The sequence below is a fragment of the Manis javanica genome, chromosome 15 (genome assembly GCF_040802235.1).
Source record: "Manis javanica isolate MJ-LG chromosome 15, MJ_LKY, whole genome shotgun sequence".
Taxonomy (NCBI): Eukaryota; Metazoa; Chordata; class Mammalia; order Pholidota; family Manidae; genus Manis; species Manis javanica.
Window position 1 is genome coordinate 26,386,267 of NC_133170.1, and position 23,707 is coordinate 26,409,973.

At 47.6% G+C, this 23,707-nt stretch overlaps 1 protein-coding gene across 3 annotated transcripts in view; it reads left to right on the forward strand.

Moving 5' to 3' along the window:
- The window catches only part of VWF (von Willebrand factor), a 133,505-nt gene extending 112,287 nt beyond the window's left edge, over positions 1-21,218 (forward strand). For all 3 annotated transcript variants that reach the window (XM_073223293.1, XM_073223294.1, XM_073223295.1), the window contains exons 44-52: positions 2,979-3,089; positions 5,194-5,374; positions 6,121-6,161; positions 6,599-6,715; positions 16,688-16,786; positions 17,497-17,625; positions 18,150-18,189; positions 20,282-20,379; positions 20,890-21,218. In XM_073223293.1, coding sequence (XP_073079394.1) covers positions 2,979-3,089; positions 5,194-5,374; positions 6,121-6,161; positions 6,599-6,715; positions 16,688-16,786; positions 17,497-17,625; positions 18,150-18,189; positions 20,282-20,379; positions 20,890-21,078 — 1,005 coding nt within the window. In that variant the 3' untranslated portion in view covers positions 21,079-21,218. The remainder of the gene's footprint in view (positions 1-2,978; positions 3,090-5,193; positions 5,375-6,120; positions 6,162-6,598; positions 6,716-16,687; positions 16,787-17,496; positions 17,626-18,149; positions 18,190-20,281; positions 20,380-20,889) is intronic.
- The last annotated feature ends 2,489 nt before the right edge of the window (positions 21,219-23,707 follow it).

Genomic DNA, 23,707 nt, shown 5'->3' on the forward strand with positions numbered 1-23,707 from the left:
GTTTATGGAAAAGACAGGGGAGTCTCTCAGACAAGAAGTGCAGGACACTTGAGTGACTCTGTGGCCACAGGGCATTGCTCTCCCCTTGCTACACCATCCTGTCCTGGCTTCTCTCTGTCCATCTGCTCCAGCTGCTCCCTGCAGGCCAGCTTCCTCTGGGAAGGAGTTTTGCTTTCATCTGCATATGCCTTTATTGAATCTGGCTTCAACTCAACGTGCCTCTTCAGATTCAGGGATCATCCCTGTGCAATCTAACATATTCCATCTTTGTGTCCCATAGATTAACTTCTTAAGGAGAGAATTGGTGGGCCTGGCATGGCCCATGGATTGGGTCCTCTGTCCAGTCCCCTGCTGTGGTCCAGCCAGCTTCAGGGGCGGTGCAGGTCATGTGCTGTAAACCCAGCTGACTAAAGGCTGTGGTGCTGGAGGCAGTTTCAGAAAGAAGCTGGGCCCAGGGGCAGGCGAGTGAGCAGAGGGTTAGTCACAGCTGAGGGGCTGTGGGAGGCTGGGCTTCGGTGTGTATCTGTGTGGTGTGCTGGGTTGAGGCGGAAGCTTCAGGGACTGAGACAACCTCAGACTTCGTTTTTCAGATGGTAGCACCAGTTTTGTCCTGTCTCACCAGAGACACTGGGGCTCACCCACTGGAATTCATTTGCTGTCTAGGTTGTGACAAAAACAAAAACAGAAACAAAAAACCACATAGAACAACATTAGCACATTACCCTCTATTTTCCTTCCTGAGGTCACGGTCTGCAGAAACCTGCCTTCCCAGCCCCCTCCCCAGGGTACTACTCTTCATGCCAGAAATGTGATGTGGAGCAGCAAAGGGCATTGCGGGCTTCCCATGGGGTTTCATAGGTGGGCTTGTGGCCTGCTTGCTTCCGTGTTGACAGCAAGAGAAATTCCTGTTCCTTGGTATAAACCCTGCAGGAGTTTTTCTGTGAAGGCCTATGACCACCTGATTCCCCCTCCTTAGGCCCAGAATCAGAGTAAGTCCTGGCTCTAGGAACTGTGTCCTGTGGGACTGAATATGAGGAAGTAGATTTTATTCACTCTCACAATCCTCTTCCAGGAGGAGGAAGACGCAGGGCTGTTCTCACTTGTCAGACCGAAAGCAGAGGACTAGCACAGGGCTTGACGTTGTCCGTAGCTGCACAGCCTGATTGAGGCCAGCAGACCTGGAGTACCCTGGCTCCTTGCCCGGGTCTCTTCTCTCAGGCCACACCAGCACTGCAAGGGCCAGTCTGGCCCAGTGAAGGGACACGGAAGGGTCCAGTGCTCCATGCCTCCCACCTCCACGTTGGCTACGGCCCTTGTGTTTAAAGGACTGGGCTGCTAAATAAATTAAGAATTAATTTTTCAGTGGCGTCTGTCTTTAGCTTAGGTGGATATTAGACCTACTTAATTCCACTCTTAAGTGGGGAGTCAGGGAAGACAGGATGGAGAGGAGAGTAAGGAGAAGGGTCTGAGACATATATTTGAACCTACATAAACTATAGGACTGGGAGGAGTACGAGAAAAGGAGAGCTGGGAAGATGGGATGAGCCCTGGCTGTGTAGCGGGAAGATGGGGATGTTGGAGGCATGGTGGGGAATCTTAGGATGGCAGCCTGGAAATTTGGTGATACAGCTACGAATACCTGAGCATGAGAAGTTGGTGGGGTTTTGGAAACAGGCATGTGACCTGGGAGTCACCCCACGTGTGGATGATGTGTTTGCCTGTGGTTGGAGGCAGCAGAAAACATGAAGACTGCATAAATCCAGGTCGCCCAGCCTTCTAGAGGGGCCACAGGATGATTGTAGGTCCCCAGGGATTAATAACCCTCTTCCATGCTCCCTTCATTCTTGCCTTCTTTCACGGCACTTTGTATATTCTGCCTTGGAGTAGAGGGGGTCTAGGTCATATCATCTCAATCTGTTGGCTCCTCCAAAGTACCAAGTATGTCACAGATGTACAGTAAATGACTAGAATCTCAGCTGATAAAAGATGGGGTATAGCTCCCTGGGCATCGCTGTGACGTGGGTCAGGACGTAAGTTGGTCCCATGGAGATGGTGGGAAGTTGAGCCAAACCCCTGGAGTGCTTGTGCCTCCAGAGAGAGGCTCCAGCGAGGCTGATAGCCAGTGCTGTGCGCATCTTCCCTCTTGGCCTGCTTGTGAGTGCCTGGGGAGCAGAGCCCCCATCCCCAAACTGAACAATGACAGTATTGCTTCTCTCCCAAGGACAGGGCCCCAAGACGAAGTGTGGCCCTGGGTTCCCTCCTGGGGCTCCTGGGACAAGCACACACATCATTGTTTGGCCTGTTCTCTGTGCATGGCTTCAGAGTTCCCAGTGGAGGGTTTCAATCCGAGTTCTTAATGCTTTGGCCAGACTGGGGGACCTCCAAGAGGCAAGATGGGCTGGCAGACTTCTAGGAGGCTGGTCCCCCTGCAAGCTTTCTGGGGAAGGTTGGTCTCTGTTGCTCTCATCTCACTGTGCCCCATAAACTATAGGCAAATGTCACATCACTGTGGGGAGATTCAGCACTGTGCGTGGGTGTGAGGTCTTGGCACCAAGGTATTCATCTCATAGAGGCAATCCGCCCTGTTAGAACCGAGATGACCTCCCAGGCATCCTGAATGTTCTGCCCCAGTCAGTGAAGTGCCCTAGATTTGACCATAATCAAGGTCAGGCCAGCTGGCTGCTGCTGAGTGGCTGCTGGCCTGTCGTCGGCACTCCCATGGGCTGGATGTGGGTCTTCGAGGGAGGAGGACAGGGCGCGGCCCTTCAGCTGGAGCAGGGCCTAGCTCAGTGCCCGCATGGCGGGTGCTGCCCCACCTCTCCTCAGCATGGTCCTGAGGCCGATGGGTGGCACGGCTGGAGATGCCCAGTCTGGCTGCTTCTCTGGAAGCCCTGAGGCCCAGTGCACAGCAGGTGCCCAACGAGAGCATCTGTGTCTTGGGGTGGCCTGTCCTCACGTGCTGTTCTGTACATTTCCAGGGCTTCACTTACATCCTCCATGAAGGTGAATGCTGTGGGAAGTGCCTGCCGTCTGCCTGTGAGGTGGTGACTGGCTCACCACGCGGGGACTTCCAGTCTCACTGGAAGAACGTAGGTCTGGGCCCTGGATGGGTGGGAGGAGCACTGGTCTTCCCAGTCTGGGTGTCCCTTCTGGGGGCAGCACTGGCCTTGATGCCATCTGTACTCCAGAGAGTCCCTCTGCTTCCCTTTGCTTTGAGCAGGTTGCTGACTCTGGCTGCGGCTGCTAACCAGACGTCAGCTAGGGTCGCCTTGTCCCTTAGGAACTAGTTAGCTTGACTCTGACATCCCATTTGTGGATTTTGGGAGAAGCCCAGTTCCTTCCCTGGGCGCCTGTGAACTCCTGTGGGATTTATTATTTCCTGCTGGCCCGGGAATCTGAGGTCCTGCTGTCCCCGAGTGCTCAGTGTGGGAACGGCCTGGCCACCCCTCCAAAGCTCCACAAGACAGCTCTGTGCCACCATGACCCAGGCAGGCTCCTCCAGCCTTTGAACTGATTTTCACGGGAGAAATGTATGTCCCAGAGAAGCCCCCAAAGTCCCCGAGCTATTTCTGCCACTTGGCTGTAGCATCTTGCCACGCTGGCAGACCCGCACCTCGCCGCCCTGCGGTTTCCATTCTGGCTCCCAAGCCCAGCACCTTGGCTCTCTTAGAGCAGAGCAGCTTCTCTGCCTCCGTTGCGGCCTCAGGCCCCACACTGGATGCTTATCAAGTCATTTTCTGAAGCCCAGAGGATTCCCTCCTTGGGAATTTTGGTCCAGGTGCTGGGGAAATGACAATTCTTTCACTCTGATTCATAAGGTGGAAGCGGGCGGGCCCAGGCCCTGGGGGCGCAGGGAGCTCTGGAAGAGTAGGAGGGGCACCTGCTGGCCTTGCGCTTCCGTGTCCTTTCAGTAAGACCCAAATGCACTGTGTTGGAAGGAAGGCTAAGGGTTGACTGTCTTGCTCCAGACCTGCCCATCTCCTCCCCCGCCAGGCCCTGCTCCTCGGTGGTGATAACGGAATGACTCCCTGGGTTTTTCCACCAGGGCTTCCACCTCCTCCTTCCAGCCCAAGTTGCCTGTGGATCCCCTGCCCTGGGTCCCTGCTCCCCATCCATTCTGGAACGAGGCCAGTCTTACTCTCCCTTTCAGGGTCCAGCTCAGCTCAGAGGCTGCTCCGTCATGATGGGTGCTGACAGCTGGTCCCTGTGAAGCTCAGTATGCAGTCCTTTCAGCCCCTGGAGGCTCTCATCTCCCTCTGGGGCTCACACAGCCCTGACCACATCAGGGTTACAAATATAAGGGGACCTGAGTTTCTTCAGTTCAAATCTGCCTCTTACCTGCAAGACTTGGGTGTCAGCAGTGGTTCTGCCACTGCTGTTGGGAGCATGTCAGGGACCAGCTATGTGGGAAAGGGTCCTCCTGATGCATCCCGGGGCCTGGGCTCAGCAGGTGAATAACCAGAGGGGAGAGGCCTGGGGTTGGGGCAGACCTCCCATGGGTGTCAGAAATGGAGGTGAAGAGACTGGCTGCACAGGTCTGGCATTTTCTACACCTCTTCTGAAAAGAGAAGGAGGTGAGCAGGAACTGAGAGAGGGCCAGAAGCAGGCAGGCACAGTGCCCCTGTTTATGCATCGGAAGCTGGCCTGCAGGATAGGGCTGGAAGAAACACATTCTCCAGGCAGATCTCCACGTGAGCCATGCAGTGCTCCTGGCCCGTGTGGCCAGCCCTGGGGTCAGCCCCCCTCCCCCCATCTGCAGGCCTGGAAGCCTCAGGGACAGCTGCAGGGCTGTGGGCTCAGATGCCAGCATCCCAGCCTCTCGACATTTCCCCTGCGAGTGGGAAGTAGCCCTGAGCTGGGAAATGGGTTGAGTTCCCTTCCCCGTCTCCTCTGTGCTGGCCCTGCTGCTGCTCTATAGGCAGAGTGCCCAGCTCACAGCACTGCTGAGGGGGAGGAGGCCCCGCCCTGAGGTGCCAGCTCAGGAAGTGAAGGCTGCATGGGTAGGAGAGCACGTGCTCTGAGCAGGACCTGGGTCAGGGTGACTCTGGCTTGCTCACTGAGGGACCTGGGGTGAGCCCTGCTCCTTCCTGGCATGGGCCTCACCCTCTGAGCCCCAAAGGCTCCCTGAGAGCCCAGCACCCACCCATTGGGACCCCACCCAGGCCCTGCCCGATTCCAGTGCTCTAACTACAGGTTGGCTCTTACTGGTCATCCCCTGAAAACCCCTGCATCGTGTATGAGTGTGTCCGAGTGAAGGAGCAGGTCTTTGTGGAACAGCGGAATGTCTCCTGTCCCCAGCTGGTGGTCCCCAGCTGCCCCGTGGGCTTCCAGCTAAGCTGTAAGACCTCAGAGTGTTGCCCCGCCTGTCACTGTGGTAAGGCATTGCCCTCTGGGGCCCCACCTTCAAGCCTCTTTGCACTAAGGGCTCCTGAGCTCTTTGCTTTTTTAGCAACTCTGGGAAATGGGCAGGGAAAAAGTTTTTCCCTCTGTCCCTAATGCTTTTATTGGAAATCATTGTGCTTGGTGGTGGCTCTACACCCTTACCTCATGTCATCTATAGGACAGCTGCCGACATACCTCCCTTTGCTCCCTGAGTTAGTGGGTGGCCCCACTGGGACTGGGTCCCAGACCTCTCTGAGTCTAGAGGCCATTTTGCCAGTCATTTGCAGTATTGTTCTGTTGGGGAATGTGTTCCAAATTTCTACCCCTCACCCTGCCAACAGACAGGCAGCAGTAACGACAGGCAATGCTCTCCACCACCTGCTCTGAACTCTGCATGATTCTCTCTTGGGACTGGACATTTCCAGAATAGAATTTATTCTTTTCTAAGCTCAAGCTTCCTCCACTCAGCCCCTAAGTGTGAACCACTCAGACAGGTGCTGTTGCCTCGGGGACCTCAGGGGTCTTCTCACTGTGTGCTCGCTGCCTGCAGGTTCTCACTCCTGGCAGGCCTGGTGCAGTGAGCCTGCCGTGCGCAGTGGCAGTGGGACCCACGGTGCCTGGGCCGGGGTGGGGAGAGGGGCGGGACCGGGAGGAGAGGACCCTGCAGGGATGGGCCTGTGTGCCAGTCTCTGCCAGAGTGTTCCACACCCTTGCGCTCTGCCCTTCTCTCTCTGGCAGAGCCCGTGGAGGCCTGCGTGCTCAATGGCACCATCATCGCGGTGAGTGGCCGCCTTCTTCTGCAGGGCGAGCTGGGGGGCAGGGGTGGCTGCTCAGCCATTCCGAACTGGAAATGGAAGGAACCGGGGAGACCCATCCCCACGTTGCTTCCCGCTGCCCCCGGGGCTTCCCAGGCATGCGGGTGCTCTAAGGGCCCGCTGTCCAGCACCCATCGCCCGGCCCTTACCCCAGACACGCGATCATTTCTGCTTCCGAGAAGCGCTCTAATGTCACTGCACGCGCTTAGGTCTGTCCCCTCACCCACTGCTCCGGCTCCCTCCCAGGCGCTCCTCCGGCCGTCGCAGCACTCGAGGTGGGGGTCAGGGAAGGGAGCCGGCTGCTGGAGACGGGAGGGGTGGCAGGGAGATGGCCGCTGAGGCGAGTGGAAGGGCCAGGGTCTCGCGGTGCTGGAGGCTGACCCTGGTGCCTCTGCTTCCAGCCCGGAAGGAGCCTGATGATCGACGTGTGCACCACGTGCCACTGCACTGTCCAGGTGGGGGTCATCTCTGGGTTCAAGCTGGAGTGCAGGAAGACCACCTGCCAGGACTGCCCCCAGGTGAGAGAGGGTGTTGGGGACCCAGGGGTGGATTGGATACTTGTGGGACACAAGCAATGGCACCTCACCAGGACCTTTAAATAAAGCTTTGTTATTTTCTGAATAATGACAATATTTGACAACTGTAACAAAGAGACTAACAGTTATTTACCCAAATTGCAGCTCTCAGAAATAATTGTAATTTAGTTTTGTAAATTTTAAGCATTTTCTTCCTGTGTTTTAAAAATAAACACTATACAAGGTTTATACCATATTTACAGTTCTGTATTGTGATACACCATTTTAAGAAACATCACCAGCATTCTTTGTAAACATTAAAAATTAATTAGTCCACAAATATTTGTCAGACACCATGTGCAAAGTTCTACACCCTATTCCTTGGGGTGAGTGTGCCTCAACACAAACTTTTCTTATTGGACATTTAGGCGATTTAAAATATTTCACCGTGTTTTTGCTGGGTCACAGTGACTGTGCTCTGAATCACCTCCTGAGGGTGTATTCTGAGAGGTGGAATCCTGATTTCTAGTTTGGTAGATGAAAACCCGCATGTCACCGTTTTAATTACAACTCCTAGCCCCGCCTCACAGGGCTGAACCTAAGCTCAGGGTGACGGCCTTGGCTTCTTCCTCAAACTGCCTTCTGTGTCTGGGGCTCCCACTGTTTTAGAAAATACAGTTGGTGAGATGAGTTTCTTGTGAGTTAGGTCCACAGAATGTGCTGCTAATAGCTCCTGCAGATGGTGCAAAGGGAGGGCTTCTCCCCTCCACTGGGTGTAGAGCAGGCGGGGCCTGGGTCAGAGTCCTGTGAGGAGTCCCTCCTAAGAGGAGCTGTCCAGCCAGCTAGAGGTGGGGGGGTACTGGCCGCGATATTAGTAATGGGACACATGGGTGCGGGTGCTTTACACTCTCAAGGACAATGGCATGGTCTGCATGTGTTCTTTGTGGCACTTGGCACAGTGCTCTGGTCAAAGTTGGGGCTTAAAAAAGTACATGTAGAATGAATGGATCTATAGGAGACAGCTACTTCTCATAGAATGGTTCAGAGAGAACATTCCCACCTCAATTAGAAGCCAACTAAGAATTTTTTTAAAAAAAATTTATTTTGGTATCATTAATTTACAATTACATGAGGAACATTATGTTTACTAGACTCCCCCCTTCACCAAATCCCCCCAACATACCCCATTAGTCACTGTCCATCAGCATAGCAAGATGCTGTAAAATCACTACTTGTCTTCTCTGTGTTGCACAGCCCTTCCCGAGCGCCCCCCAACATTACACATGCTAATTGTAAGGCCCCCTTTCTTCTTCCCCGACTTTCTCCCTCCCTTCCCACCCATTCTTCCCAGTCCCTTTCCCTTTGGTAACTTTTAGTCCTTTCTTGGGTTTGGTGATTCTGCTGCTGTTTTGTTCCTTCAGTTTTTCCTTTGTTCTTATACTCCACAGATGAGTGAAATCGTGTGGTACTTGTCTTTCTCTGCCTGGCTTATTTCACTGAGCATAATACCCTCTAGCTCCATCCATGTTGTTGCAAATGGTAGGATTTGTTTTCTTCTTATGGCTGGATAATATTCCATTGTGTATATGTACAACATCTTCTTTATCCATTCATCTACTGATGGACACTTAGGTTGCTTCTATTTCTTGGCTCTTGTAAATAGTGCTGTGATAAACATAGGGGTGCATCTGTCTTTTTCAAATTGGGCTGCTGCATTCTTAGGGTAAATTCCTAGGAGTGGGATTCCTGGGTCAAATGGTATTTCTATTTTGAGCTTTTTGAGGAGCCTCCATACTGCTTTCCACAATGGTTGAACTAATTTACATTCTTACCAGCAGTGTAGGAGGGTACCCCTTTCTCCGCAACCTTGCCAACATTTGTTGTTGTTTGTCTTTTGCATGGTGGTGATCCTTACTGGTGTGAGGTGACATCTCATTGTGGTTTTAATTTGCATTTCTCTGATGATGTGGAGCATCTTTTCATGTGTCTGTTGGTCATCTGAATTTCTTCTTTGGAGAACTGTTCAGCTCCTCTGCCCATTTTTTAATTGGATTATTTGCTTTTTGTTTGTTGAGGTAAGTGAGCTCTTTAAATATTTTGGATGTCAACCCTTTATCGAATCTGTTACTTATGAATATATTCTCCCATACTGTAGGATATCTCTTTGTTCTATTGATGGTGTCCTTTGCTACACAGAAGCTTTTCAGCTTGATATAGTCCCACTTGTTCATTTTTGCTTTTGTTTCCCTTGCCTGGGGAGATATGTTCATGAAGAAGTTGCTCATGTTTATGTCCAAGAGATTTTTATCTATGTTTTTTTCTGAGAGTTTTATGGTTTCATGACTTACATTCAGGTCTTTGATTCAGTTTGAATTTACTTTTGTGTATGGGGTTTGACAGTGATCCAGTTTCATTCTCTTACATGTAGCTGTCCAATTTTGCCAACACCAGCTGTTGAAGAGGCTGTCATTTCCCCATTGCATGTCCATCGCTCCTTTATCGTATATTAATAGACCATATGTGTTTGGGTTAATGTCTGGAGTCTCTATTCTGTTCCACTGGTCTGTGGCTCTGTTCTTGTGCCAGTACCAAATTGTCTTGATTACTGTGGCTTTGTAGTAGAGCTTGAAGTTGGGGAGCGAGATTCCCCCCCACTTTATTCTTCCTTCTCAGGATTGCTTTGGCTGTTCAGGGTCTTTGGCGGTTCCATATGAATTTTTGAACTATTTGTTCCAGTTCGTTGAAGAATGCTGTTGGTAATTTGATAGAGATTGCATTAAATCTGTCCTACTTGATGTTTTAGGGTTTGGGGTGCAGTTGTGTGTGTGTGTGTGACAACTTCCCTAGACTACATCTGGGCTTGAATATGGAACAGCCTATGGCTGTCTGGAGTTTGTGGCTCCCCTATTACCTTGGCTGCACCTTAAACAAGGTAATGCAGCAAGAGGGCCACCCCAAAGCTGGCCTGTTGGGAAGCCTCCCAGAGGAGCAGCCTGTTTACTCTAACAGCGCCCTCGGGTGGCCAGATGAAGGCAGGGCAGCCTCTTCTGTGTCCACAGAAATCCAGCTTTAGAACCCTGTCTAGATACAGGTTCCTAAATATGTTTACATCCATGGTCCCTTTTGTTTTGTGCACTCTTTTCCTCCCACACTCAGATACACCCCCAGGGTAGAGTACCCACTTCCTTCCTTTCAACAACCCCTTCATTAGCTCTCCTTCTATGTATCTCTCAAGCTTTGTTGAAAACTGCCTAGTTGCGCCCATTCTAGCTCAGTGTCCTTAACAGTCTTGTCCTGCTCCTTTGCCATGAAGGGTCCAGAGGGCCTCGTGCAGGTGGTAGGGCTGCGGTGAACCAAGTTTAGGCAGGTTTGCATGAACTGCCTGCCTCAGACTGAAGCATTAGCATCCCAGAGGTGGGAGCCCTGCACCCTCCCAGGGGACTTGAGGCTGAAGCCTAAATGGAGACCGGCTGAAGGGGGTTTGTGCTGGGGGTGGCAGAGATGAACTCTCAAGGAAAACATGAGAAAGAGAGGCCGTCTGGATGTGGAACGCTGAGAAGACATCCCTGAGAGGGGGATCCCATGAGCTGATCTTGAGCAATGGTTGAATGTAGAATAGGGGCCTTTCCAGGAAGGAGGATGGGGAGTTGACTGGCACATGGAAGCAAGGGTTAGAGAAGGACCACAGGGAGGGTGAGACTGGAAGGCCTCGAGCAGCTAATGCAATTTATGGAACGGGCTTGGAGACACGTGCGGGGCAGGGGGATGACTGGGTGAGACAGGCCAGACTTACTGGCTGATCAGACCTCAGCAAGTGAGCTCGGTGGCTGGCTGGCAACTTGGCTTGGCCTGCAGGGGAAGTGGCTGCTCCTGACTGGATGTTCTGGGGAAAGCCCACTCAGCAGTGTCCTCCTATGGTGTGTGTGTGTGTGTGGTGGTATATGGAACACACCTTGCTGTTGCAGTGGCCGGAAAGCCCAGCAGGCCCTGTCAACCTGACCTGGCTTGCCTTCCAGGGCAGTGGGCAGCCCAGGGTCTGTGTTCTGTGTTTACTCCTGTGGGTGGGTTCTGCACCCTCCCTCTCCTCCTCCCCTCCTCTTGCCCAACTCCAGAATCATTGCCCTTTCTTATTACCTGTCACTCTGTCTTCCTGTTCTTTCTCCTCCCATAATGCCCCCTATCTTTCCCTATTCTGGGCTTGACTGTGTCCTCTGCCTCTCTGGTGTGTGGATTGTGCCTCCACTGCCCCTGTCCCTTTCCTTAGCAGCCCCCCACCATGTGCCTCTCATCCTTACTTCTCCTGCAAAGATTCTGTCCATCTTCCTCTCCTTGGGCCTGCTGAGCAGAAGGTACATCCTACATCCTTTTCTCTTCAAACACCCAAACATGCCCAAATCCACACTTCCAAGAAATCCTGCCTGAGTTAAGCCCTATTTTATTCTCTCCTTCTGACTATCCTGACACACTCTCGCTCCTATTGTTCATTACCTCTCATTCTTCCTCTCCCATTTACCTCTGTCCCATACCTTCTAGGAGTGGGAAGCACAGTTCACAGCTCACCAGTGAAAGGTGACCTGACAGTGTCCTTCCCCCTGGAGTGGTGGTCTGGGCCCACTTACCCTGATTTTGTGCTGAGCTCTGTACTCACTGGCTTTCTCTATAGCCCACTCCTTGGAGACCCATTGAATTCAGAAGCTTGGTTTATGAAAAGCAGATCATTAAATCCATTCCTGAGCAAGTACTGACTTTACACGTTGCCTCCTGGGTAGGAGCATTTGATCCATGTATGCTCCAAACTGAGGCTCCTATTAGAAAAACCTCAGGATCCCAATGAATGAATCTCTAAGAGGTTATTACTAAATGTGACAAAATGACATCATATTCAAGTAAATTCTCACATAACTAAATTTATTCTTTAAAACTTTTTTGGATTATGCCTTCCTCTTTTATTTTTTGGAGTGTCAGGGAGAGTTAAAACTAATTTTAATGCAGTGATGAGACAGCTGATGGTAGCTTTTTGGTTCTTATTTCATTAACATTGTTTCAAATCCTCTTCTTTTAAAAAGATGTTGACTCCCAGATCTGGGGGCATTTTTGAAAGACAGTGAAATCCTGGTGTCAGAAGCTGCCCATCTTTCAAATGCAGGTATAAATGAAAGGCCCTTGCTTTAAGCCACTTCCAAGGAGTTCCTAGCTGAACTCATCTCAGTGAATGCAGGAGTGCCTGAGTCAGGTGCTACAGATACAATGATGAATAGCATAGACATGGTCTGGAATTTATATGTCTCTCAGAGAGAACAAAAACCATCTAAACAGACAAGTGAAAATTTCAAGTTATGTTAAGTGTTATGAACAGAGAGAGAGAGAGAGAGAGAGAGAGAGAGAGATAGAGATAGAGAGAGAGAGAGAGAAAGAGAGAGAGAGAGAGAGAGAGAGAGAGAGAGAGAGAGAGAGAGAGAGAGAGAGAAAGTGTGTGTGTGTTGGGAGACCTCTCTGAGGAATGATATTTAAATGATTACTAAAGGGTGAGAAAGAGTTCCTTATACAAGGTGTGGGGAAGAGCATTCCAGGTAGAGGGAACAGCATACAAAAAGGCCCTCAAGTGGGGAGGTTGGCTTATTCATGCTCCTAGAAGATGCATGGGGGTGGATTGGCAAGAGCAAGGGGACAGTGGTGTAAGATAAAGTCAGAAAATTAGGAAAAAACCATGTTGGGCTTGTAGAACATGTAAAGAGACTTTATTTTATTCTAAATGCAATGGAAAGTCATAGAAAGTGTTATTTTAAAAATTTTTGTAAAATTTTAAAAAATAAGGTATAGTTTACCTGCAATAAAATGCATAGATATTAAATACATAGTTTGATGAGATTTGATAAATGTATAAACCCATGTAACCACTAAATAGTAATACAAAGAAATACAGCTAAAAAGCTAATAGAGGAGATAAAACAAAATGCTTAAAGACAAAAGCTTGATTAAATTAAGGCAGAAAATAATTAGCAATAGAAAGAATAACAGAGAAGACAACAAATAAAATGATTAGCAAAATGGTAGGTTTAAATCGAACCATACTGATAATTACATTAAATGTAAATGAGCACAACAAAATCCCAATTAAAAATGGACGTTGTCAGACTTGAGTTTGAGAAAAAGCGAGACTCAACAAGTAGCTGTTCACAAGAGGTGCACTTTCAACTTAAAGAGACCGACAGGTTGAAAATAAAAGATGGAAAAAAATATACCAGGTGAACACTAAGAATAAGAAAGCAGAGATGGGTATATTAATACCAAACAAAACAGACTTTCAGATGAGGAATGTTACCAAAAATAAAGAAGGTTATTTCAAAATGATGAAAGAATAGATTTATCAGAAGACATGAGAATTCTAAATGTGTATGCGTCTGATAGCAGAGCTTCTAATACATGAAGCAAAAATTGGCAGAACTAGAGGGAGAAATTGGTCTACCCATTTTCTTAGCCAGTAATTTTTATGTTTTCCTGTCAGTGATTGATAGAACAAATAGGAAGAAAATCAGTAAGGATATAGAAGTTTTGGAAAACTCTTATCAACCAACTTGACCTAATTGAAAGTAATAGACTACCACACTCTAAATCTGCAGAACCTACATTCTTCTCAAGCACATGGAATTTTCACGTATCTTTACCAAATTCTGGGCCATAAAAAGTCAATAAATGTCAAAAATTTGAAATCATATAGAATATATTTATGACCACAATTAAGTTGAAATTAGTAACATTAAGGTATTTAGAAACACTCCCACCCTCCCAAATATTTGGAAATTCAATAAAATACTTAAAAATAATCCATGAATCAATGAAGAAATCACAAGGGAAATATAAATTTTTTGATTTAGAGATAATAGTACCTACTCTAGAGATTATAAGATGCATCCTTGACTTATCACAGCCTACCTTGATTTAATAATATACCACTTCATGTACTCTTTCTCCTGTGCTTTATGGTATGGTTGCACATGCAGATAAATTCACAAGACATTGTTATTATTTTTGCTTTACACAGTAAATTGTCTTTTACAGAATTTAAGAACTAAAAGAACTGCCTGTGTATTATGAATTTCCATGTTACATTATTTTCCTTTTCAGCTTGAAGACTCCTTTTAGCCCTTCTTCTAGTGCAGGCCAGATGGCAATTCATTTCTTACATTTCCCTTATCTGAAATGTCTTTATTTTGCTTTCATTTACTAAATATAGAGTTCTAGGTTACTAGGTTGAAGGTTTTTTTTTTTTTATCACTTTAAATATGTTGTTCCATTGTCTTCTGTCTTGTATTGTTCTTGATGATAAGTTAGCTGTCATTTTTATCATTGTTCTCTTGTATGCACCCCCAAACCTTCTCCTATTGCCTGCTTTCAATAGGTTTTCTTTATTTTTGGTTTTCAGAAATTCAAGTATATGCTTAAGAATAGTTTGGTTTATATTTTCCTAGTTTGGATTCATAGAGCTTTCTGGACCTGAGTTGATTTTTTGATAACTTGGGGAAAATTTTAGCTATTATTTCTTTAATTTGTTTCTGCTCCTTTTTATCTCTCCTGTCTTTCTGGGGCTCTAATGACATGGATATTAGTCTACTTGCTACTGTTCTGCAGGTCACTGGGGCTCTGTGTATTTTTTCCATTTTTCCTCCCTATGCTTGAGTTTGGACAATTTCTCTTGATCAGTCTTAAAATTCATTGATTCTTTCTTTTCTTCAGTTAATTCAATCCAGTGAGTTTTTGATTTAGGGTATCATGTTCTAGTTCTAGGATTTCTATCTGATCTTGTTTGAAGTTTTCAGGTTGCTCCTAAAACTCCCCATTTCTTTTTCCATTAAATGCATTTTTTTCTCTCTAGACTCTTTGACATATTTATTTTAATTACAGCATCCCCCTTTATCCATGGTTGTGCTTTCTACGGTTTCAGTTACTTGTGGTCAACTCTGGTCCAGAAACAGATGATCCTCCTTCTGATGTGTTGTCAGAAGATTACTAGTAGCCTAATGCTATGTCACAGGGCTTACAGTACTCACCACACTTCATCTCATCATGTAGGCATTTTATGATCTCACATAATCACAATAAGAAGGGTAAGAACATTACAATAAGATATTTTGAGAGAGAGAGAGACCACATTTAATAATACTTTTATTACAGTATATTGTTATACTTGCTCTATTTTATTATTAATTATCTTATTATGCTTAATTTATAAATTAAACTTTATCATAGGTATGTATGCATAGGAAAAATCATAGGACATATAGGGTTTGGTATTGTCCATGGCTTCAGGCAGCTACTGTGGGTTTTGGAACATACCTCCATGGAGAAGGGGGGAATACTGTATTTTAAAGTTCCTGCCTGCTAACTGCAGTATCAGGGTAATTTGTATGTCTGTTTCTATGGAATGATTTTTTTTCTCTTGAGTATGTATCAAATTTTTCCATTCCTTTGCATGAACATTTTTATTGTGTATTAGATATTTGTGCAAGAAATGTTGAAGAGACTCTTAATTCTCTTTCCTTTGATGAATGTTAAGTGTGCTTCTAGCAGGTAGTTAGACTATTTGTGGTTCACCTTGAACTAAAGAAGCCTCGATTTTAAACTGCATTAGGGAGAGTTTATTTCAATATTTCTTAGTTCAAGGGTGAAAATTTTAGTCCTGGAACATTGTCTTACTGCTAAGGCTTCACCCTTCTGAAATTTCAGTGGAAAACTGAGTTATTTACCTAGTCCCTTTATCTTGGTGGGATTCAGACTCCAAACTGTGGCTCCCCTGTGGTATGTGACAGCTAAAATTTCTGCTCAGCCCTTTTAGCTGTCTACCCATTCTTTTATCCCTGGACTCCTTCTAGGTCCCTCTAAGCATATGTAATTCAAGGTTTAACTAAGGATTTGAAGGGAATTTATTTGCAGATTTGGGAACTTCTTTCTGGCTTCCTTTCTTGAGGTTTTTCCCTTTAGTTTCCAGCTGTTTTATCAGTTTCAAATCTGTCCTTTGACTTCTCAGGCAAAAATAACTATAATTTTCTGCTTGACTTCCAATGGTCTGGTGCCATATAGACTGTGCTCCTGGGACAAATCACTTAAACATGATTCTTGCCCCTTATGGTTCCCCTTTCAAGGATCAAATAACCTATGGTCCAGCCCTGATTGTGGTTATCCAGTGTTTTTAAACAATTGTTTTAAATATTTGTCAAGAATTAAAATTGTTATATGTAGAAGGTTAGTCCAATATAAGCTACTTTACCATTATCAGAACCAGAACTTCATTGATGGTTTTAATCAGGGAAGTGACACTAGACTTATATTGTATGAAACTCATTCCGGAAGATGTGCAGAGACGTAGAGTAGGGGGCAAGAATGGAGGTGGGAAGACAAATTAAGAGTACTGTCAGAGCACAGTGGTAGATGATGACTGCTTGGACTAGATGACAGAGGACCCTGGTCACGACAAACAGGGGATGAGTCAGGGAAGCACTTTTGTCCAATTCTGGTGATGAATGGGGATGGATGAGGAAAAGAAGTAAGTCAAAGATGACTCCTGGATTTCTGGTTTGAGCAGCTGAGTAATGAAACCATTTACCAAGATAGGTAAGATGGGAGAAGAATGAGATTTGGGACAAAAATCAAGTTGCGTTTTGTGTATAATTCTTAAGATGACAGTAAGATAAACAATTGTGAAACAGAAACTCAATTCATAAGTTTGGACCCAGGGGAGAGGTCTAATTTAATAAGTCTGAACTGCTAGAACTTGAGCAAGATGTACGTATGTGGAGGGAAGGAATGCTATCTAGGGGGCTGAGAACCCATAAGGGTTAGTTAAGAGTTGGCTGTTGACCTTCTCAACTCTAGGTGAAACCACTGGATAGGGGAGATGAGAACCTTGAAAAGAAAGCCTACTTATGACTGGGATGTTCTGGGGAGGCTGACTAAGGCTGCTTCTTCTCCTGGATACAGGGTTACAAGGAAGAGAAGATCCAAGGTGATTGCTGTGGGAGGTGTCTGCCCATGGTGTGCACCGTCCAGCTGAGAGGAGGCCAGAGCATGACTCTGAAGGTGGGAGCAAATGGAACTCAAAGAATTCTCTTTCATATCACCATCTGGTTCCTATTTTGGGATCTTTCCTTCAAAAAAGAGGGACTAACTGTGGGTCAGTATTGGCTTCTTTCCCCATCTATTTCTGATTTTATAAAGAAGAGATGGGCAACCTATAGAGGCTACAGACTTTTCTCTTTGATTTAGTTATTTGGAGACTCTTCTTGATAAGATTATGGTTGGTGTACGGACCCATGGTTTGGAGTTGGTTGATCTTTACATTTTTTTCCAGCCTTGTTTGTCTGTGAGATTGAACAGGCAATGAGCGTGACATGACTCTGGTCTGTGAAATCCAGAATTAGCTGGTGGGGCTTGGAGGTGGTGCCCCAGTTCACCGCTATTTCAGTTATTGATTAGCCAGTTTCCCCCCACTTTGCCCTAATTCTTTAGGCTGTGATGAGGTCAAAGAGTTTGGAGATCCTCTACATTTATGCAGCCCTATTCATAGTAAATAAGTTGTAAAACTAAGACTCCACCCCTACTCTGTGTTCTGGGGGTGGAGACTTTAGAGATACTGTCTCATCTGTAGTCCTCCATAGTCCATAGTTCCATAGCCCTCCAAATTGCTTCAACTCCAAAAAAAAGGAGCCAAGGTCATGGTCTGAAGTGGCTTTGTAAAACCCCAGTGCTGCTTCAGATGTGCTCTACCCACTTCTCCTCTTCCCTTTCAGCATGGTGAGACAATCCAGGATGGCTGTGACAGTCACTTCTGCAAAGTCAATGAGAGAGGGGAGTACATCTGGGAGAAGAGGGTCACCGGCTGCCCACCCTTTGATCAGCACAAATGTCTGGCCGAGGGAGTGAGTAGTCAGCTCAGGTCCTGCTTTCCTCGTGACCATTTCCATCTTTGACACTAAAGACAGAGTCCTTCTGAACACCGTGCAGTCCAGAGTGGACATGACCTCCCCAGTGGCCAAGGGAGGTCCCTGACTTCATTTCATAGTTAATGAAATTACAAAATCAAAGCTTGATGGAGAGAGAAAAATCTCTACACTATGTGATGCTTTAAAAAAATACCTTTCCCTTGGGGACCTGAATCCATGATCCTTGAATGGGAAGGTGAGAGAGATCACTGCTTCCTAGGCTCTCCTGGGAATAAGGATCCTGATGACTCAATTGGAAGGTAATTCAGAATAATCAGAATTGTTTCAGCCTGGCCAATTAGGGTGGAAGGTCTGCTCACACTTGTGCCGGGAAAGCACAGTTTGCATCCAACACTTAAGTCTGGGCTGTGAGTCCAGAGTCAGGAATTGTTCTGAAATGACCTGAATGCTGTCCACCATGCACTGTTTGTGCCTAATCTGGGACTTTGTTATTTTCTTAGGGGAAAGTCCTGAAAATTCCTGGCACCTGCTGTGACACATGTAAGTACATTACCAACAGCTGGTCCATCAGACTAAATCCAGGGACTCTTCTCTGGAGTCAGCTTTATTCTGAAAAGATACTGCTCCATCACTGGCCAGTCATTCCATTCCGTTCTGCAGGGAACTGCCATCTCACCCTGAATGTCCCTAGACTGTGCCCTGCTCAAATCCCCTTTCAAATGCCTGTGAAACAGTCTCTACACGTTTCTTCCAAACTCCTTACTCTCTCTAGTCTGTCATCTGCCTTTTGCCTCATAGAGGCTTTGTTTGTTTATAGTCCTATCATGAGAGAACATCTTTCTCCAACCAGAGCTTCTTGAAGATGAGCACCCTTGATTTGTGATCTTTTAAAAAAAATTTTTTTATTAAGGTATTATTGATATACACTCTTATGAAGGTTTCACATGAAAAAACAATGTGGTTTCTACATTCACCCATATTATCGAGTCTCCCCCCCATACCCCATTGCAGTTACTGTCCATCAGGTAGTAACTGATCTGTAATCTTGACCGAGCAGACACTCAATATGCATTTACTCTTTGAGTGCCTGGCAGCTAACTCAGAGAGAGGGAAGCCACGGGCTGGGAATGGTAGCTCCCACTGCGTGCTATGGGGTTGTGGAGAGCACAGTTGTCTCGAGCTTGAGGATTCATAAGGCTGGTCTCAGTTTATTAGCCTCCCTTCCTTCACCCTTGGCCCATCTTGACCTTGCAACTGTGTTATTCTGGTTGGTCCTAATAGCTCACAGCAGCAGCTTCTAAGGTGGAGTCCAGTAAGTCTGCACACCAGACAGTATTCTTACCACACATTCTTGTGCTTATGAGCATGAGTAACTTTCAGAATCCGAACATTAGTGCTATATTCTCTGAATATGGAATTACTTGCCTGGACTAATATTTTTTATTTTTAGTTTAATTTTTTTTTCAGAGGGGTTCATGGGCCTTTTTTTAGGTAGAGAAAGGAAAAGTGAAAACATGGATATCTTCAGTGTTTAGTTGTTCATTCTTTCTGTGATGGCTTCCTCTGATCATCCCTGTAATCAGTGTAACCAGGTTGCAGATTGAAGAAACACTCTGAAAGTGACTCTTTCTCTGAGTCCCGTCCGCAGAGTTTAAGAATATAAAGTCAGGAAACCACTTCTCTCTAGGCGCGTCGCACATGGAATCTGGTTGAGAGACTGTTACCTGTAAAGCCAGTGGTAAGGCAGCCAGGGGCCTTTGTTCGTCATGTTTTCAATGGGCAGAGACCCTGCATGAGGAAAGGAAGCCAGGCCCAGGGATGTAAACCTGCAGTGAAAGAATAGAGTAGGTTGGTCTCAATGTATTTTCCTTGTTCATCTTTTTAAAGTCGTTGGCAGGCTTTCACTTTAGAATGAAGTAATTTGGAAGTTGGGAGGCGGGCTAATATGTAGTCAGGGTTGATTTGGATTTGGAGCCATCTAAGAATGGAAAACTGCCAGTGTTCAGATGGGGAATGGCGAGCTGGCATTGAATCTCAGAATTATCGGTGGGCCAAGCAGAGACTCGGATCTGAAGACCCCCAGCCCCTGAGTGTAAGGAAACTCATGCCAGTGCCCTGGGACAGCTGCACCCCCAGGGAGCCCCTAGAGCTCCTGGCAGTCTTAGCACCCCCAGAGGCAATGAGAGCCTCATGTGCCCATGACATTTGCTTTTCCCCTTTCCGAAGGCAGGGACGGATAAATACTAATTATACTGATTGGCAAGTTCATTGCTCATTAACTGCCAAATATAAGCCTAAGAGGACGGCTCCATTATGGTGTTTAGAGTCTACAGTTATTTAAGAGCAACTCTCATCCAGCTACATCTTTAAGTAGAGTGAATCTAGGCTCCTGCTGCAATTAAAACTGTACCATTAAGTGAGTTAAACCAAGTGATGACTGTATCTCTAAAGGTGGAGGGCCAGCAGAAGCTGGGGTGAACCAGGCTAACTTAAATCCCCTCCCCAAGGCTGGCTTGGCCCTTTGTTACTGGGCAATTGACCTATTCCCAGTAAGGTGTAGGGGGGTGCTCTGGGCTGGAGGGTGCTGTTCAGAATCAGCCTGGCCCGGTCCCATCTCTCACCTGTCCTGCAGGCGAGGAGCCGGAATGCAAGGACATCACGGCCAGGCTGCAGTACGTCAAAGTGGGGGACTGTAAGTCCGAGGAGATAGTGGACATCCATTACTGTGAGGTAAGGGCTCCCTAACTTTGGTCATGCCTAGGTGGGGAGGCCGTCCCCTTGTTTGGACATGTCTCTTTGGTTACATTGTAGAAGGATTTGGAAAATTCACAGGGAGAAGTGAAAGGAGCTGAAGGCATTTTTTTTTTTTTTGGTTAAAGCAAATGTTTTATTGAAGTAACTGGGAGCTTTTGACCCCCAAAGAAAAGTACTGAGGAAAGTTTCAACAAGTCATTTAAAAAGAACGGAGGGTTATTTATGGAGGAAGGAAGCCGTGTTTCTGGAAACTCAGTCAGACACGCAAAGACACAGCAGCTAGAGGGGTGCGGGTGTGACGTTAGGTAAGGAGAGGGGATGTTTCAGACGCTTTTACACGCTACCTTGCTGTCCTGGGTTTCTCTGGACGAGGCAAGGTTGGCCTGACTGGGAGGAGGGCAGGTGGAGGGAGCAGCTGCCCAGGGTCCTCCCCACCCTGGGGTCCCCCAACCTCGTGACGGATGGCCTCTCTCTGCTCCACTGCAGGGCAAATGTGCCAGCAAAGCCTTGTACTCCATTGACACGGAGGACGTGCAGGACCAGTGCTCCTGCTGCTCTCCCACACAGACGGAGCCCATGCGGGTGCCCCTGCACTGTGCCAACGGCTCCGTCGTCCACCACGAGGTCCTCAATGCCCTGCACTGCAAGTGCTCCCCCAGGAAGTGCAGCAAGTGAGGGCCCTGCCGCCGGCCCGGACGCCCGCCATCGCCCGCCTCGGCCTTGCTGGCCCTGAGTGCTGCCCCATCCTCCGCGTGCTCTGCTCCTGTGCCCTCCCAGACCTGCAATAAAGGCCAGTTTCTCATCTGGCAAAAGGCTGATGGCTCACTGTGTCTTCTGGGCTGAGATGACAACGGCAGGCTGGGCTGGAGTCCGACACTGGTTCTGAGGGAGAAAGCTCGGGCACTGCCAGCCCCTGGGAAAAAGCAGTGACTTTGCCTTTGCAGAGTGGGGAGGGCTCAGGGTGGGGCAGGCCTTCTCAGGAACGCAGCCCGCTGGCCTGGAGGAAATGGGATGTGCTCAGGAGCACTGGGGTCTCCAATCTCTGAATCCAGGGGCTTTTGAGCGGAGCAGAGGCGGGGCCCTGGAGTCACGCTCCTGCCAAGATAGACTTGGCTACTACCAGTGAGGCTGACGTCATGGAGGAGTTTGACCAGGTGTGCAAAGATTTCTTTGAGCCCTTGGCTGTCCATGTTCCTGTGTACCATCAGTGGCCTGTGAACAAGGAAAGATGCTGAGGACTGAGGGGACTGGAAGCAGGGTGCTGGCAGGTACAGAAGCATGGTCCCCTCCAGCACAGGCTCAGCCAGAGGGGCAGCTCAGGCTTGGCAGCAGGCCTGGCTTCCACGCATGTCCATGCTCAACTGTGTGGCTTCAAATAAGCCACCTAGTGGTTCTCAGACTTAAGTTTTCTCATATGGAAAGCATGGATGTTAGTCTCACTCAGGGGTTGGGAAGTTAAAACAATCCTGTAAATCTGAGGGTAACTGAGAATTGCTCTATAATAATGTAAGAAGCCACAAGAATCGAGAGAGCTGAGTCTCTTGTCGGCTGCGTGCAGACTCAAGGCCCTGCGTACTCCAGACACCCTTTAGTGCAAGGGGAAGAGATGTAGATAATCTCAAACTTCACTGAGTCCCCAGACCACTAACTGGTTCTGTTATTCTCAAGAAAAGATTGTCCTTCCATACAATTTATGAAAAAAGTTTGCACATATATGCTGGAAAGATGCTAGAGACTCAAGCTGGGGAGAGACTGCCCACGAGAGTAAGGGGAATGTACTGGATGTGTGACAGGAATTTGATGGAGAGTAGAGACTTTGACACCTAATCCACTACCCCTTTTCTGCCCCTTTAGAGAGGATGGAAGCAGCTCAGAGAACTTGAGTAACTTGTCAAAGCTCACACAGTTGCTTGATGGCAGGGCCAGGTTCAGAACCTTGACATCTGAGCAAGAACTCCCAGGCCACTCCACCAGAGCCATGCCATCCCAGATTCGTCCTTGCTATTGTGGGGACCAGTGACTGCTGCACCGCTAGGTCTCAACGCCTCTGTTACTGCTGGGGAATAACAGGGACGATGCATTACAGGCAAATGGCATGCGCTATGTTGGCCATTTTGGTGCACAGTTTAGTAGGGTAGAAATTTTATGTAACTGCTCAATAATTCAAAGGTTGTCATCTCCCCATCCATCATCCTGCTTCTAACTCTGAGTTGCCTCTAAGTCTCTGTGGGAAAGCAGATCCAGGGGCGGGGAATTACCTGTTTCTTTTCTGACTGATGCCTGACACTACCTGGGGGTGTGAGCCTCAGAGAAACTCAGAGGGGAGTCTACCTCTTCAGAATGAGGTGTCAATTTTTCAACTGCTTGTCCTCCATAGTATGAATTTCTCCTGACATTTACCAATATGACAATTCACTATCAAGATAAAAGCTGAATCAGAAAATTGCATGCTTTGACAAAAAATATGGGCAGGCAGCAGCGTAAAAAGGATGCAGAAAGAGGCGCTGGGAGTGGGGTTTCTCTGCGGTGGCAGCCTTCCCTTACTCTGTGGGTTTCTGGCGGGTTCCGCCTCTGCTCTCAGGGACTCTCTCGTTTGCTCATCCTCAGACCAGATGAGACAGTGCCCCCCAAAGTGATAGTTTTAGAGGGAGTCAGCAGGAGGGATACTGGGACTAAGGGACTGAGAAAGCTATGGAGGGAGAGAAGGGGATGGATAGAGGAACCTTGCTGGAAAGGTTTCCAAGCCTCTGAGCATTGAAAAGACACAGAGAAGGGTTCCCAGAAGTGAATGGGGAGAACAGAGGAGGGCATTGTGCAGGGGAGGAAGAAACTGAATAGCAAGGTGTTGGGAACACAGACTCTGGAGCAGGCTGCCTGTTTTGGGGTCCCAGCATATCTCCTAAAGGTCAAGTTGCTTGACCTTTTACATGGCTGTCTCCTCATCTGTGAAATGGGCATACTGCAGCTGGCAGTACCTCACAGAATTGTTAGAATTGTATGGTTACTGTGGGTAAAGCCTGAGGAAGAGGAGGTCCTGTGTGAACATCAGCCATGATCACTCCCATGGCCAGAGGGAAGCCCCGATTGGGACGTGATGTTTTTTGTTTTCTTTCTCCTCTGCCCCTGCCTCATTGCCCCTGCCTCATTCTATGCTGTCCACTCCCCCCTGCGGTCTCAGGTTCCTCACCTAGAGAGTGAGAGAGAGTGAGAGCCGTCACCACCAGCCTCCCCTATCAGCGGAGGAGCTAGCATTCCTCACGCTGGAGAATAAGTAGAAGACAATTGACTTAATGTAATACCTTTT